The sequence below is a fragment of the Cebus imitator genome, unplaced genomic scaffold (assembly GCF_001604975.1).
Source record: "Cebus imitator isolate Cc_AM_T3 unplaced genomic scaffold, Cebus_imitator-1.0 Scaffold134, whole genome shotgun sequence".
NCBI lineage: Eukaryota > Metazoa > Chordata > Mammalia > Primates > Cebidae > Cebus > Cebus imitator.
This window is the reverse complement of record NW_016107449.1, coordinates 1,797,268-1,814,899: the sequence shown is the minus strand read 5'-3', so window position 1 is coordinate 1,814,899 and position 17,632 is coordinate 1,797,268. Positions and strand designations below refer to the sequence as shown.

General features: G+C 42.6%; 1 protein-coding gene across 2 annotated transcripts in view; it reads left to right on the top strand.

Moving 5' to 3' along the window:
* LOC108313156 (cystatin-13-like) overlaps positions 1-17,632 on the top strand; it is a 24,323-nt gene that overhangs the window by 4,860 nt on the left and 1,831 nt on the right. Inside the window, exons 1-2 of one of the 2 annotated variants that reach the window (XR_005202306.1) lie at positions 1,495-1,583; positions 8,980-9,063. Coding sequence is in view for 1 of the 2 variants with exons in the window: in XM_017541457.2 (XP_017396946.1) it covers positions 8,980-9,090 (111 nt within the window). In the remaining variant the exon portion in view is untranslated. Of the gene's footprint in view, positions 1-1,494; positions 1,584-8,979; positions 9,091-17,632 lie in introns of those variants that run through there. The other variant, XM_017541457.2, reaches the window with a different exon arrangement.

Sequence of the window (17,632 nt, the reverse complement as noted above, 5' to 3'; positions counted from 1 at the left end):
TCAAAAAGGTAAAAGAAAATAAATTAAAATAAAATAAACTCAGGCTGCCGTGCTCTTCTTCATCAGCACCTGTCTCTGAACAATGCTTAACGGAGCGAAGGTGGTGAGAAAAAAGTTCATCCTCAGGGGAGGGCAGGGAAGGGACTTTCAGATGGCCAGGAGTCACAGCGCCTGTCTGCGTGAAGGCTGAGGGGCTCCTCTGCAGCCAGAACGCCACCTGCCTCCTATTTCCTGAGCAAGTGGGGGTCAAGATAGGATTAGTGGTTGCTTGGCAGCTGATGAGTATGAATTAGAGTTGTTGGCTTTTAACTGTCATTTCAGCTTAGACGTATGACTCAAATATACGGCCGTGGTTTGCAACTGTGGGTAGCTTTCGCTCCTTAGGGGAGCTTTGGCAATGCCTGGTGACATTTTTTTGTTGTCATGACCTGACGAGAGTGGGCTGCTCCTGACATCTACTGAGTGGAGGCTTGGGATGTGACCAGCCATCCTGCAATGCACAGGGGAGCCCCCAAACAAAGAGCGATCCAGCCCCAAATCTCAACATCTCTGAGGTTAAGAAACTTGATAGACAGTCACCAGAAAGTTCAAAGAGTACAGCTAGAAGTTGATAACAAAAGGAAAGCAATCCCTCAATTTCTTGCATTTCCAGTCTGGCTTGTCATTCTTGAGGTCACCGCTAAGAGCAGTGTGCTCTGTCCTTCTAGATATTTTCCACCGACTCACATATGTGTCTGAAATATTTAAAAGCATATTTTATAGTCATACAATTGTGCTTTATATGCTATTCTGTACTTTTTTTTGCCACTTAAAACATGTCTTGAAAAAGCTATATAAATACACTTAGATCCACCTCCTAGTTGTATTTCATGAGATGATGTGCTGTAATTTTTTTTTTGCCCACCTCCTAATGGACCATGAGGTTTGTTGACAGGAAAGTGAAACAATGAATGTTCCTTTGTATGTGTCACTAGACACTGTTGCGGGAATTCATGCCAAGAAGAGCAGAGAGATCAAGAGACACAACAAAGTTTCTTTCTTTCTTTCTTTTTTTATTATTATATTAAGTTCTGGGGTACATGTGCAGATTGTGCAGGATTGTTGCATAGGTATACACATGCTGTGGTGGTTTGCTGCATCCATCCCCCTGCCCCGTTACCTACATTAGGTATTCCTCCTAATGTTATCCCTCCCCAATTCCCCCCACCCCCTCGTGCGGCCAAGAGAATTTCTTTATGGGAGCTCCAGCTAACGGTGGCCTTCCTGCCTGAATGGCCACCAGCCCTGAACAAAGAGAACACATTGCTTTTATACAATTTGATGTGAGAAAACAAGGCAGGAAACCGGTTTTGGACAAAAACAGTTAATCAAGTTTTACAGTTTCGGGCTTTGTGGTCATTTGATCCTATAATCTCGCAGCTGAGGTCGGGGGTTGAAAGGTTGAGGAGGACACCCAAGGAGATCAGAAGAACAGGAATTGCCTAAGTATGTGCAGACTGCAGACCCAAAGATATGCTCTGCTGCTCCTGTCTATATAGAGGGTGGTACCAGGTCTGCTCTGCCTCTAGGTTCTCTACATACAGGTTTTATGACTAGCCAGAATGTGGGCCGTGGGATAAGCTTGCAGCTGGAGTTAGTTGGGCTGAGCTGGGAGGGGTTACTTACTTTTGCTTACTATGATTTTTCCTGATGACCTAGTCCTACTGTTAACTATTACCCATTCTATTTCAAGTCTGTCTTTAATTTTATTTTCCTCCTCAATACTGCCAGGCTAAAATCAGATGTCAACTTGACTGGCTTGAAGGTGCTGGCTGGCTGGTTAAGTATTTTTTTGGGGTGTGTCTGTGAGGGTGCTGCCAGAGAAGATGGACGTTTGAGTCGGTGGATTGGGAGAGGAAGACCCACCCTCAGTGGGGGTGGGCACCATCCAGTTGGCTGCCAGTGTGGCCAGGGCAAAGCAGGCCGGGTGGGAGGGGAGGATGGCTTTGCTTGCCGAGGCTCCTGGCTTTTTCCTTCCTGTGCTTGATGCTTGCTTCGCCTGTCCTTGGGCATCAGAGTCCATGTTCTTCGGCCTTTGGACTCTCAGGTTTGCACCAGTGGCTTCCGGGGACCTCGTGGGCCTTTGGCTGCTCTGCCAGCTTCCTGGGTTTTGTGACTTTTGAACTTGGAATGAGCCACCGCTGGCTCCTCTTTACCAGCTTGCAACGGCCTGTGATGGGACTTGGCACTGTAATTGTGTCAGCCAGTTCTTCCTAATAAACTCCTTTCATATACAAATCTAGTCTATCAGTTCTGTCCCTCTGGAGAACCCTGACTAATATGGATAGGTATCCTGAATTTGAATTCGTTGGTTCAAGAGTACATTTGCAAAATACTGGCAAATTGCCCCTTAAAAGAGCTAAATCACCTTAGATTTTTGGCAAGGCTGCAGGTCTGAGTATCTCCTGCCTCTCGTCTTCATCAGCTGTGGTCTCATTTTGTCTTTCAGATGTTTGCCAATCTGACAGATACAAAAATAACACTTTTAAATTCCCGTTGTAGAGTGAGGAATTGTCTTTCATTGAGTTTACCTGCAATATATGTTTACTTCTAAGAATCGTTTTCCTTTTTCTTTTGCATTGCTTGTCTTGCTCTTACAGAATTGTAGATGTTCTTTATGTACTATTCATATTAAATTGTGGTTCTCATATGTATGCCAATATTTTGTACTTGCCTGTCTGTTGCTTGTAGTTTAATTTTGCTTACAGTGTCTTTAATTTTTTTTTTTTTTTTTTTTTTTTTTTTTTTTTTTTTTTTTTTTTTTTTTTTTTTTGAGATGGAGTCTTGCTCTGTCACCAGGCTGGAGTGCAGTGGCACAGTCTCGGCTCACTACAACCTCCGCCTCCTGGGTTCAAGCGATTCTTCTGCCTCAGCCTCCCGAGTAGCTGGGACCACAGGCGCGTGCCACCACACCCGGCTATTTTTTTTGTATATTTAGTGAGACGGGGTTTCACCATGTTGGCCAGGATGGGCTCGATCTCTTGACCTTGTGATCCACCCGCCTTGGCCTCCCAAAGTGCTGGGATTACAGACGTGAGCCACCGTGCCTGGCCTAAGATTTTTTTAAAATAAATATCGAAGTAATAACATTTATTTTTTCTTCCCATATGTTGTTTGCAGTTTATATCTTGCTTAAGAAGTTCTTTTCCATTCTTGAATATAACAGTTACAATTTTTCTAAGACATTTGTAATTTCAGCTCAGTAATCTATCTTGGAATTATTTTTATTTATGGTGTGGGTACTGGATCTAACGTAAACCTAACCTTGCCAGTAAAAGGCCTCTGTGTTTTGAAAAGCCAGCACACCACAGACGAAGTATCCAAATATAAATGGGTCTGTTGCAGGATTCTTGATTCTCTTTCCTTGATTAATTTATTTGTTCCTAGGTCAGTATTGTAGAGTTGCTATTGAGTAGGAAAAGTCCCTTACATTATTCTTTTAAAAACCTTTTAAAAATAAGAATGTACATTTATTCCTCAAAACCTTTTTATTCCTTTTTTTTTCTTTTAACCATCATATCTCATGAGAAAAACCTTTTTATTGCAAAACCAAGACAAAAACAGAAAAGTTAATAACACATAGATGTCAAGCAGAATAAATCACTTTAAAATGAATGTTCCTGAAGTGACTCCCCATATGGTCTGGAGAGAACATCTCACGCTCCCCTGAATTATGCATACTCCTTTTCCCTGCCCTGACCCAGAAGAAATCGTTACCGTGAATACTGCTTAAGTGTATAGCCCTTGACACCACCGCTTACCTGCCCCTTTAACTTCATAGAAGTGAGATCCCACATTCTGAGTTCTTTTGGTTTGGCTGTGTCTTTCAATATTATGTTTGTGCATTTCATCCATGTTGTGGCATGTAGCAGCATGTTCCTTTTGTTTTTACAAAATCAAATGTTTTTAAAAATAATTTATGTATTTAAAGTATACAACATGATATTTTAATATACCTGTAGATAGTGAAAATGGTTACTGTAGTCGAGTGAATTAACATATCCATCATTACACATTGTTATCTTTTTATGGGGATCAAGATCTCCAAAATCTACTCTCTTACTAAAGATCCCAAATACAGTACAATAATCTTGACTTTGTCCTCATGTTGTACATAGGAACTCTAGACTTGTTTGTCCTACGTATCTGTGACTTTTTATCCTTTGACCTATATCTCCCCATTTCTTCCTTGACCCACTTCACTTTTTATGTGAAGTGAAATAAACCAGACAAAGAAAGAAAAATACTGCATGATCTCATTTATGTGTGGAATCTGAAAGAAGAAAAAAGCATGTTTGTTCTTATTGCTGCAGAGTATTTCATTACATAAGCACACCACCATGTATTTATCCTGCTGTTGTTAATTCATATTTGGGTTGTTTCTGGCTTTGACTGAACGAGTAGTGTCACTGTGCACACACAAGTATACCTTGTGGATACTGTGCCTTCAGTTCCAGAAGGCAATACAGTATTCACTGCAATATACAATTCACTGCAATACAGTGAATATCGCACGAAAGTGAGTCACACACATAGTTTGGACTCCCAGTGCCAATAAAGTTATGTTTATACTATACTGGAGTCTATTAAGTATGCAATAGCACTAAATCTTAGTTAAAAATATTTTATTGTTAAAAATGTGAATGATATCTAAACCTTATGCCAATTGTAATCTTTTGCTGGTGCAGAATCTTGCCTCGATGTTAGGGGCTGCTGACTGAGCAGGGTGGTGGCCGCTGAAGGTTGAGGAGATGATGGCAGTTTTAAAAATTTTAAAAAATAAGGCAACAGTGAGGTTTGCCACATTGATTGACTTAATTCCTGTAGCATGGGATTGTTATAAGTAGAATTTTCGATGCTGCAAAAGAAGCAGCATTCCAATATAAATTTCCTCAACAAGACAATTTGCTTCCATAGAAGGGTGCAGCTTGATGATGGAACAATGGCAAGTGGACGCCTGGACAAGGAGGGGAAGAGGTACTTATGCCTGTCGGGGGTCGTCCCTACTGCTGTGTTGTTCCCCTATTGGCTAGGGTTAGACCACACAAGCTAGACTAATCCTGATTGGCTATTTTAAAGAGAGTAGGGGTCCGAGCTGGAGTGAGAGGGTGGGTGGCTCTGTGGGAAGGACAGTTATAGGCAGGTCAGAGCAGGTAGCCAGGGGTGATCTAGGTTAAAGAAGGTGACTGAAACGGGTGACCAGGATGAGTCAGGATGGAGCCGGAGCTGCGGGCCAGGGGAACAGATGTGGACTACTGATTAGAACCGGTGGAGAAGGTTGTTTACTGGAACTACAAGGAAGTTAAACTTTAAAATAGAGAATCAAAGAATAAGAGAGCTGAACATACTGACGTACCGATTCTTGGAAGAGAAACTTGGGGTTCACTATATCTAACATGATGGTGTTTGACGGCATTTTAGCCCACAGTAGCACTTTTTTAAAAATTGGAGTCAACCCTCTCAAACCTTACAGCTGCCTTATCAACTCAGTTTGTGTAATAGTCTAAACGCTTTGTTGTCATTTCAACAATATTCACAACGTTTTCAACTGAAATCAATTCCATCTCAAGAAGCCGCTTTCTTTGCCCATCTCTAAGAAACAGCTCCTTATCTATTCAAGTTTTATTATGAGATGGCAGCAATCAGTCACATCTTCAGGCTCCACTTCTGATTCTGGTTGCCTTGCTATTTCTACCACATCTACAATTACTTCCTCCACTGAAGTCTTGAGTCCCTCAAAGTCATTCATGATGGTTGGATCAAATTCTTCCAAATTTCTTTAAATGTTGATATTTTGATCTCCTCCCATGAATCACAAATATTCAGAATGACATCCTTTCCAGAAGGTTTTCAATTTACTTGGCCCAGATCTATCAGAGGAATCACTCTTTATGGAAGTTACAGCCTTACAAAATGTTTTCCCTAAATAACAACACTTGAAAGTTGAAATTACTCCTACAGAGGGATGTTGTATTAGCAGACATGGACACAATATAAATCCTTGTATATTTCCACTAGAGCACTTGGGTGACCAGGTGCATTGTCAATGAGCAGCAATACTTTGAAGGGAATTGTGCATGTGCCTTTTTTTTTTAGCATTATGTCTCAGTAGTATGCTTAATATATTCAGTAAACCATGCTGCAAACAGAAATACTTGCATCCAGGATTTGTTGCTTTCTCATACGTAGAGTAGACTTAGCATAATTCTTAAGTGCCTTAGGATTTTCAGAATAGTAAATGAACATTGGCTCCAACTTAAAATCACTAGCTGCATTAGCCTCTAACAAGAGAGTTAACCCGTCGTTTGAAGCTTCAAAGACAGACATTGACTTCTCTCCAGTTGTGAAAATACTAGATGGCATCTTCTTCCAACAGAAGGCTGTTCAATCTACACTGAAAATCTCTTCTTTGTGTAGTCACCTCCATCACTGATTTTAGCTGCGTTTTTGGGATAACTTGCTGCAGCTTCTACATGGGCATTTGCTGCTTCACCTTGTACTTTTACATTATGGGGATGGCTTCTTTTGTTAAACCTCATGAACCAGTCTCTGCTAAACTCCAGCTTTTCTTCCACAGCTTCCTCACTTCCCTCAGCCTTTATAGAATTAAGGCTAGTTAGGGCCTTGCTCTGGACTAGAAGACTAGACTTTGGCTTACGGGAATGTTGTGGCTAGTTTGATCTTCCATCCAGACCATTAAAACTTTCTCTATATCACCAATAAGGCTGTTTTGCTTTCTTATCATTTATGGGTTCACTAGAGTAGCACCTTTAATTTTTTTCCAAGAACTCTTTCTTTGCATTCATAGCTTTGTTAATTGTGTTTGGTGCAAGAGTTCTAGCTTTCAGCCTGTCTTGGATTTCGACATGCCCTCCTCAGTAAGCTTAATCATTTCTACCTTTTCATTTAAAGTGAGATATGGATAACTCTTCTTTTCACTTTACAACGAGGCATCAGGAGGGTTGTTAGTTGGCCTTATTTCAGTATTACTGTGTCTCATAGAATGTGGGGGCCCAAGGAGAGGAGAGAGATGGGCAGCAGCAGAAACACACACATTTGTAGATTTAAGTTCACAGACTTATATGACCATGGTTCATGACATAGTGCTTCAAAACAATTACATATTAACATCAAAGACTGCTCATCGCCAATTACCATACAGATGTAATGACAATTAAAAAGTTTGAAACATTGTGTGAGACTTGCCAAAATGTGACACAGAGAGAGGAAATGTGCATTTGCATGTTGGGGACATGGCACTGATATTGAGACATGGCGCTTGACTCGAAGTTGCCATAAACCTTCAATTTGTAAAGAACACGGTATCTATGAAGCATGATAATTCCAAGCGCGACAAAATGAGGTGTGTCTCTGTTTGTACATGTGTGTGCCTTTGAAGTCAGGTATACATCCAAAAGTGAAATTGCTGAATCCAAGGGTGTGCACATCTCTCTCTGACCTCTAACCCAAGATTTAAAGGGCTCATATGAGTAGGTCAGGTCAGCCAAGTCAATCTCCCTATTTTTGAATTCAGCTCTTCCCTAGAGGATAGTCTAATCACAGAAGTAAAATCCATCCTGTTCATAATCTTGTGGATCCCACAGGGCATACAGAACATGGAGCAGGACTCCTGGGGGCATCTTAGAATTCTGCACAACACATCCCTTTTGTTCAATGCCTAGGAAGCTTTTCTAGAATTTCTAAAAAAATTGTAAGGGTTTTGTCAGTTGTCTCCGGGACAGTTACTGTGTTTAACTTGGTCAGTCTTCTGGGACCAGTTACTGTGCTTAACTTGGTCATTCTCTTTAATATGTTCTCTCCCCCAAGTCTTGTAAACCTTGTTTTCTTGTTCATTTTTCAATAAAGTCCCTTTGCCATTGAACTGCTCCATTTCCCCAAGAGGCTCTCCTTGAACGGAAAGGCTGCTAGGGGCTTTGTGGCAGGTAGAATGCCCCCAGACGCAGACATTTTGGAGGAATCTGCATTTCAATAGGGTGTGGATACTAAGATTGGCAAAGAATAGGAGATTTTAGAGAGCCTCAGTATAAATACACACTAAGCAAGTTCCAGTTCTGGGTCATAGTTTTATTTCCTCAATATCTATTGATTAGGTGAAGCACTGATTGTTAACCACGCTCTGAATGAAGAGACCACCTAAACAGGCTTTGTGTGAGCAACAAGGCTATTTATTCATCCAGGTGTGAGTGGGCTGATTCCAAAAAGAGGGATTTAGCAGATGGTGGTGGGATAGGGCCTGGTTTTATAGGTTGGGGGTAAGTAATGGAAAGGGGGGGGCGGTGTCACAGTGTCCAATGTCACAAGGTTGACTCATCAGTTGAGGCAAGAAAAATGGTAGAATTTTGCCAGGTCGGTTAATCAGATCACAGGGTCCAGTGTCACAAGGTCGACTTATCAGTTGAGGTAGAACAATGGTGGAACTTTGCAAGGTTGGTTAATCAGGCACTGCAGGAGCTAGCTAATCTTCTCCTTTTGTGGTTTTCTTGTTATCTAATATTTTCTGTCTCCGGGGGGCCATGTGGAGGTGTACGTGTGGGTCACGGGGTCACCATGGCTTGACTATGGTATAGTCCATGGTGCAGTCAGTCCAAAGAACCTTGCACTGCTGTTTCCCAAGCTCCAACAAGCAAACTATTAGCTTCCCCAGGAAAATACTTTTGGGAGAATTGTTTCCTTGCTTTATTTTGGAGGCAGTTACCATTACTTTAAAATTAAATACTATGATGAGAGAGAGACTAAGATATCAAGGCAAGAAAACTTCCAAATTACCCAAAAACTTCTGGACAGAAAACAGTTGAAGAGGGAGAAGGCAGAAAGACATTCCTAGCCCTGAGTAGTCAATGACCTATTTATTTGCTGGAGATGACAGTTGATATTATATATTCTTTAATGATACATGATTTTTACATTACTCTTTGACAGGTGACAGATAGTTTGGAGTACTATATTGAGGTCAAAATTGCCCGAACAATTTGCAAGAAAATTTCAGGAGATGAAAACTGTGCATTTCAAAAGGATCCCAAAATGCAAAAGGTATGTGGCTGAGACAAGGGGAAACTCCTTGCCTGTTAAGATTTGTATACTAGATCGTATTCAGGACTGCAGATGATGAGGTTCTAGGCACAGAGCATCATTTCTACCATATTGCTGATGACAGCCTTCCCCACCTGAAAGTTATGGGATCTCTGGGGTGTTGCTTTTCTAGCTGGAATCCTCTACAGCTGGTGGCACCTTTGCCCAAGTTCTTGTCCTGCATCTGGAAAGAATGAGATACACAGACAAGTGGAGGTGGGGGCAAGATGAAGAGGAGCTTCACTGAGTGTTAGAACAGCTCAGAGAAACCACGTGGTGGGTAGCTCCTCTGCAGTCAGCTTGTCCTGAGTGTTCAGCTCTCAGCAGAGAAGGCAGTTCCTCTCTGCAGCTGGTCATCTGGTAGTCTTCCCAGCTCTCAGCAGAGAGGAGAGCTCCTTTGTGCAGCTTGGCTTTTATGGTTTTCAGAGGAGGGAAATGTGTGCTTATTTGTCCATGAGCAGTCGTGGGTGGGCCCAGGAATAAGTACAAGTTCCCCCTCTCTGGCCTGCAGGACTGGCAGGCCAGCCAGAGGCCCCAGGCCCTCCTCAGCCTGAAGGCGGGGCTTCATCTGGGTCACACCCCCTTCTGCCCAGGAAGCTGTCTGCCTCCCACCACCCTTCATGGCCCAGGCTGTTCATGCCAAGGGGCTCCTGCAGGCCAGTGCTGAGCTGTCTTCAGCAACCCCTCATCCTCAGCAACCCCTTGTCCTCCCTCCCAAGGTCCTTGGTGCCCAAGGATTGGAGGAGGCCAAAGCAACAGGGGCCAGAGTATTACAGCTGGCCTGAGCATGCACACACCTGGCTGGGTTGTGACAGCTCCAGGCTCTGCCCCAATCTTGCTGGATGGTCAGAGCAGGCACCAGGAGCGGGGAGAGGCCAGGCAGTGTGAGCAGACATCTCAAAGCCTGTGGCAGGAAGGGAGGCCTTCCCAGGCCTCAAGAGCACAGAGATGCCCAGGTCTGCAGCTGGGCTTGGGCAGCTGCAGCTGAACCTAGGGGCTCCTGCCCCCCACAACTCAGAAGCTAGGGGTTTCTGCTTGTCCTCGAGTCCTGGGGCCACCTCCCTGCTCTAGCCGGTGTCTTGTCAGTAGCCACTCTAGATGTGCCGCTGCTGCCATCACCACCACCAACGCGCGCGCGCACACACACACACACACACTCTCTCTCGCTCTCTCTCTCTCTCTTTCTCTCTCTGTTAGTGGCTTAAAGTAAAATCAACTCATTATTTCTCAGTATTCTGCAATCTGGGCTGTTTTCTGCTGGGGCAGGAATATTCTAGATAGCTGCTTTACTCATGTGTCTGGCACCTCCACGGGAATGGCTGAAACAATGGGGGGCTTGCCAGGCATCCACCCCATTCTGCTCGGGGACTCCTCATGGAGCAAACTTGTAGAGTGATCCAGTCAACCTGGTTTGTCAAAGACTGTAGGCTTTCCTGGGATGCAGGCCTTTCGGTACTAAAACCAGGGAAATTTTGGCAAACCAAGATGGGTTGGTCGTCCTACACTTGGACATTCTCACAACATGGGGCTTCCAGAAGAGTCAAAATTCTTAATTAGCTTCTAAGAGGAAGAAGCAGAAGCTGCCAGCAAAACTGACAGAGAAGAAAGTGGTGGCCGCCATCTTGGTTCACTGCCCACTCCGGCACCCTCTGCTGAGGGGTGCTGGCCCAGTAGAAGGCACAGCCTGACCTTCCCTCACTGCAGTCCTTGAAGAGCATTTTTCTCCGGCTGGGACTCCACAGGCCTGTGATTGCTTTGAAGCAGGGGTTGTTGCAAGCAACGCTTCTTGGCTAATTCTGATACCAGTGGGTTAGGGGAGATCCCCACATGCCGGCAGGACCTCGACCCTGGGTGGTGTCTAGGCTTATGACACCCGCATAAGGAGGAATTCAAGGACAAGTTTGAAAATACTGAAAATACTGAGATTTGTTGCAAAGCAAAAAGAACACACTCAAGAAGGAGGGAGTGTGGGTGTGTACCGGAGAGAGTCATGTGCGACGGGGTTTGGTGCTCCGACCTTTATGGGTTTCTTTAACCAAGGGGTGGAATATTCACGAAAATTCCTGGAAAAAGTTGGAGATTTCTTGGACCGATGTGCCACCCATTTTTACATCAAATATGGGTGTTTCCGGAGCTCCATGGTGCTGGTGGGCGTGTATTTAGTATATTAATAAGCACATAATGAAGGCCTAGGTGAAACTTAAGTCAAATCCAGTGTGCCGTGTTGGGCCCAGTCAGTTTTAGCCAGCTTGGTCCACACCCTGGTCTTCAGGGTACTATCAGCCCCTAGCCTCTGCAGCTGTTTCAACAGTTTCCTTTTGCTGGTCATGCAAAGCTACTGCCTGGAGTTTCCTATTCTCCTGCAACCACCCTATAGTATTCCTTTCTCAATCCCACTAGTCCAGCTGCTGCATGGAAGTCCTACAAGGCTCTGGAACTGTCCCAAGACTAGCCCAAAGGCCCTGCATGCTTCCCATAGTCTCCGAGGTCCAGGCTACTGCTGCTTCATAGCAAGATGAGGGACAACCTCAGCCAGGCCAGGGTGTTGTCAGATGGGGACCATCACTAAGGCAAGTTCATCGCAGAGGAGCAGGAGTAATAAAAAATTCCCTTACTCTCCTCGTATTTGATTAACAGGGATACATTTCAGATGTAAATCGAATATTTTAAAATATATATAAATATTTTCTAAAGGTATATTCTCATAAACATGTAAGTGGTAACAGTGAGATCATGCCCCTTGGACTCCTGGATGATGCCCCAATTCTGCCCCCTGCCCAGGAGTTTCCACTGGGATCATTTGTGTGGACAGCCTTAAGATAATTTCACTATAAATTTACATAAATGACATTGTCTTTTTTCTCTTTCCTTTTTTATTTAAATAACTGCTGACACGTAGTGTGTTTTTTGACGTAACTTTCTCTTTTTAACATTTGTCTTGGTAATCTCATAGATATTTTTTCCAATTTTTTTCTTTCATAAATGGAACTAAATTGAAAATCCTTATATATGTGTTTCTGTGCCTTGTGTATTTTTAAATCTATTTACTAAATACCTAAAGCAGGCACAAGACATGGATTGGCAGAATTCGTGGCAGATAAGTGATTGGCAAAAACTGCTCAGACATAATGCCAATTAAAAATATCCTCATATTTAGGCGGGGCATGGTGGCTCACGCCTGTAATCCCAGCACTTTGGGAGGCTAAAGCAGGTGGATCACCTGAGGTCATGAGTTCAAGACCAGCCTGGTTAACAGGGTGAAACACCATCTCTACTAAAAATACAAAAATTAGCTGAACGTGGTGGCACATGCCTGCAGTCTCAGCTACTTGGGAGGCTGAGGCAGGATAATCGCTTGAACCTGGGAGGCAGAGATTGCAGTGAGCCAAGATTCTACCACCGTACTCCAGCCTGGGTGACCGAGCGAGACTCCATCTCAGAAAAACAAAACAAAGCAAAACACCTCATATTTCAATGAAGAGCAGACGTCACGGCAGAATGCCAAGTGCAAGGCGGTGGCTAAATCTAGAGTGAATTCTTGTAAAAGATTAGGAATAATTTTAAATTAAGTGATATTTCAAAAATCCAGGAAAGTACTAAGAATGATATATCTAATGCCCATGTGCCTACCGTACAAATTTTATCATTTTATTACATTAATTTTAGATATCTATTTTCTAAGATTTATTTTTATTTATTTTAAAAAATAAATTTTATTGGGTATATCACATGACAATATGTGATTCATATACCTAGTAAAATGGTTACCATAATGAAGTAAAATAACATATCCATAATCTCCCATAGTTATGCATTGCTTTTGTGACATGAATAGCTAAATCTAGTCATCTAGCAGAAATCCCAAATTCAGTGTAATTTAATTAACTATAATAATGTACATTAAATCTCATCCTGCATCTGCCCATTTGTAACTTCTTGCCTGTATCTCCCAACCCGCACCCCAACCCCCTCTGCAGATAACCATTATTTTAATCCTTTCTCTGTATATTTGACTCTTTCTTTTTAGATTCCACATATAAGTGTGATCATGCAATATGTTTTTTTCTGTGCCTGGCTTGTTTCATTTAGTTCAATGTCCTTCAGCTTCATCCATGCGGCCAGTGACAGGATCTCCTTCTTCTTGAAGGCTGAATAACATCTCATTGTGTGTGTACTGCATTTCCTTTATACATCCATCTGTTGATTAGGTTGTTTCCACATGCTGGCTATGGCGAATAGTGTTGCAATGAACACAGGAGACACAGGACTGCAGGTATCTTTATGAGGTGACGATTTGCTTTCCAGAGGGACTGCTGAGTCACATGATAGTTCTATTTTTAATTTCTTTAGGAAGCTCCATACTGTTTTTCATAATGGCTGCACCAGTTTACAGTCCCAGAAACAGTGTACGAAGGCTCTCTTCTCTCCACGCCCTCACCAACATTCTTTATCTCTTGATTTGGATAATAGCCATCCTAATGAGTATTGTGAAATATTTATTTTAAAAAGTGAAACGTTGCACATCTATTGTGCTCCCCCGTCACAGATAACCACTCTTCTGTCATTGGTGGGTAACATTTCTTCCTATGTTTAAAAACTTTTGCCTCTGTAAAAGAATTTTGTGTGCTTTTCAAAATTTACATGCAATTTGGAACTTTTCTTTTGGTCTCAACAATATATTTTGAGATTTATCCATGTTGGTACAATCTACTATTATTTAATCATGTGGAATGATTTTTTGGGCCACTTGATGCATCTAGAAATAGGCCAAAAATCATTTTTATTATTGTACATTAAGCTATTATATAACTACATAATACTGTATTTTACCATTCCCTATTTTGAACACTTTTGGCTGTTTTCAGTTTCTCGCTCTATTTTTAATTTTATTTATTTACTTTTAGAGACAGGGTCTCACTCTGTCATCCAGGCTGGAGAGCAGTGCCATGACCTTGGCTCACTGAAGCCTCAACCTCACGGGTGCAAGTGATTCTCCCATCTCAGCCTCCTGAGTAGCTGGGACTGCAGGCATGCACACCACACCTGGATGTTTCTAGGTTTTGTTTATAAGACTCGATTTTTAATATCTTGCATAATTTTTATATTTTTTTGGAGATGTAGGTCTCCCTATGTTGCCCAGGCTGGTCTCGAGCTCCTAGGACCAAGCAATCCTCCTGCTCCAGCCTCCGCAAGTGCTGGGATTACAGGAGTTTTTCAGTTTTAGCAGTAATGCTTCAGTGAAAGTCCTGATAAATGCCCACTGTGCCAGGAAGCGAGAATCTCCACAGAGACAGCACTGGAGTGGGGCTGCTGTGTCCTGAACCATGCACAACTTCCGCTGCAGTGTGGCGGGCCATGTGTGATGCCTGGCTCCACGTTTACTCACCAAAGTGGTTAAACCAGCATAGCTTCCATCAGTGGTGTGGGTAATTGTTCATTTTTCCACAGCCATGCCAGCACTTGGTGTTAGGAGTCTTAAATTTCTCCGGTGTGATATATGTGAGGTGTTATCTCCTTATCACTTCACCTTGCCATCTCTCTAATTTGTAGCAAGGTGGGATGTTTTAATATTTCTAGGTTTTATTTATAGGATTTGCTTCTTAATATCCTTCATTCTAGAGCAATCAGGCAGCCCCTGTTGGGGCTTAGTCCTTAGGTGGAGAAACAGCTAACACACTGCGACTCCCTGAGCTCACTCTCCTCCAGCTGCCCACTTTTCTGATTTTATCTCCTGTTGGCCAAACTCAACTGGAAGCCAGAAGGTGCCCACTGACACTGTCCTTGGTGGTAATAGGACAAGGGTGCCCATTGGCACAGTCTACAGAGGTCAGAGTATAAGGGTGTCCATTTGAGCAACCCCCAGAGATCAGAGGGTATGGGTGCCCACTGGAGCTGCCCATGGAGATCAGAGGGCAAGGGTGCCCATTGGAGCTGCCCATGGAAGTCAGTTTTCCAAGGCATGCCAGGTAGAGACAGAAGAAGTGCAGGCCTTCGGGGACAAATGGAGAAAATTCAGCAGAGGGGCGGGGGTGGAGATGTGTGGGCCGTATGAGTCAATTAGTATTCTATTGAGATATCTCAAACAAGAGATGATGTTAGTTAGGTTGGGGAAGTGGTTAGATTCTGGGTCTGTGAAAGTTTGTTCAGAATTTGCTGATAGATTAGCCAAGGACTATGAAAGGAGGAAACTCAGGATGGCTTCGGGTTTGAGAGGTTTGGAGGTGGTTTACTGCCTTGGTTTTCTCTTACGATTGCATCCTCTATCTTGAGTGCTTGGCACTTGATGAACTTTTATTCATTTGCCCCCATCTATTTCTTATCATGTGGAGATTTTCAGCTGTCTCTTCCCTTGAATGGGGCCCTTTCCTGTTTCATAAAGCTCCTATAGATTGGACCCTATCTGTTTTCTTGGTTTATTTATTGGTATTTAGGAAGGAAGAAAGTGTGGCTATCTGGGATCCTTGGAAAATAAATTTTAAAACAATATTATTTTAAAATAATTATTGGCCTGATTCATTTAATGTAAAAAATTTGGAAATTTTCAAAAATATTAGGCATTTTAAAATCAACTATAAATACCCTTATATAAAGTTTACCACTGTAAATATACTGGTATATATTTTAGTTTAAAAATATTTTATATTTATATTTTTTGTAGTTGAGAGCATAATAAATACTGTCTCATGGTCTGGATTTTCATTTAATAATAAGTCCTAAGCATTTCCAAAACTGTAAAATTATTAGAGAGCATCACGTAATGAAACTACTCAGTGTTATTTTATGATGCTTTCATATATTATTTAGCTAATTCTGATAATTGATGATTTAAGATTTCCCCTAATTTTTAGCTGCTTTGGACAGTGCTATAATGAATAGTCTTATTTCTTTGTGTGTGTAGGTCTGATTATTGTTTCCTTATAGGGACTGTTCTCAGAAATTGAATTACTTATCCAGTATTTTGTCACCTCTTAAGGATCTTAATATACATTGCTAACATATCCTCTAGGACTGAGCTTGATAATTGAGCTATTCAGGTAATCTGTTTCCTGATGACTGTTTTCTGTCTACCTTGGCTGGTCTGGAAGTTAAGCAGCTGCTTAGTCAACTCTCTGGTAAACCCGATGCCCACTCTCTGTCTTCACACCATTGGCACACACAGGCTTCCCCAACCCTAGATCTCCCTCCTGCCCAGGGGCAGATGTCTGGACTCCGTTCTGCCATGCCCTGTCTGAGTTTCTGGTTTTGTATACTCTTTTCTCCCCCAAACTCTTCCTGCACCTTTATATCTTACACAACTTCTTCCCTACTTGATGCTGTCATTCAAGTTTACATTGACTTCATGGAAGTATTCTTTACATTTTTATTGTAAATGAAGATTTTAGAGAGAGAGGAGGAAAACAGTGTTCTCATTGCCATGCAGGGAGCCCGAAACCCACAGGTTCTATAGGACTGTGGGATGAGAGCTACTTGTCTCCTTCCAGTCCTCCAGTTGCAAGCTTTTCTCCTTGGTTGCTGGCAAATTTTGGTTCCCCAAGGTGTGAAGGACCTAGTACTATTCTTGCAATGTTGCCTTCCCTGGGTAGAACTCTCTGTGCAGCGTGGGGTCTCCGCGGACTACAGGGAGTCCATGTGGCTGGATGAGGGCCAGGGCTGGAGATGGGGATTTTCCAATAATAACCCATCCTTGTGCTCTGACCCTTGCTCTCCTGGAGTGAATAAAGCCACACCCACGATGGCTCAGATCACAGCACGTGAACTGATGAGGACTCCTCTGGTGAAGGGGCTGGGTCCTCTGTTTTATTATTATTATTATACTCTAAGTTCTGGGGTACATGTGCAGATATTGCAGGATTGCTACATAGGTATACGCATGCCATGGTGGTTTGCTGCCTCCATTCCCCCGTCACCTACATTAGGTATTTTTCCTAATGTTATCCCTCCCCTAGGCCCCCACCCCGCAACAGACCACAGTGTGGGATGTTCCCCTCCCTGCGTCCATGTGCTCTCATTGTTCAACACCCACTTATGAGTGAGAACATGTGGTGTTTGGTCTTCTGTTCTTGTGTCAGTTTGCTAAGAATGATGGTTTCCAGATTCATCCTTGTCCCTGCAAACGATAGGAACTCATCCTTTTTTATGGCTGCATAGTATTCCATGGTGTATATGTGTCACATTTTCTTTATCCATTCTATCATTGGTGGGCATTTGGGTTGGTTCCAAGTCTTTGCTATCATTGATGGGCATTTGGGTTGGTTCCAGGTCTTTGCTATTGTAAACAGTGCTACAATAAACATACGTGTGCATGTGTCTTTATAATAGAATGATTTATAATCCTTTGGGTATATACCCAGTAATGGGATTGCTGGGTCAAATGGAATTTCTATTTCTAGATCCTTGAGGAATCACCACACTGTCTTCCACAATGGGTGAACTAATTTATACTCCCACGAACAGTGTAAAAGTGTTCCTATTTCTCCACATCCTCTCCAGCATCTGTTGTCTC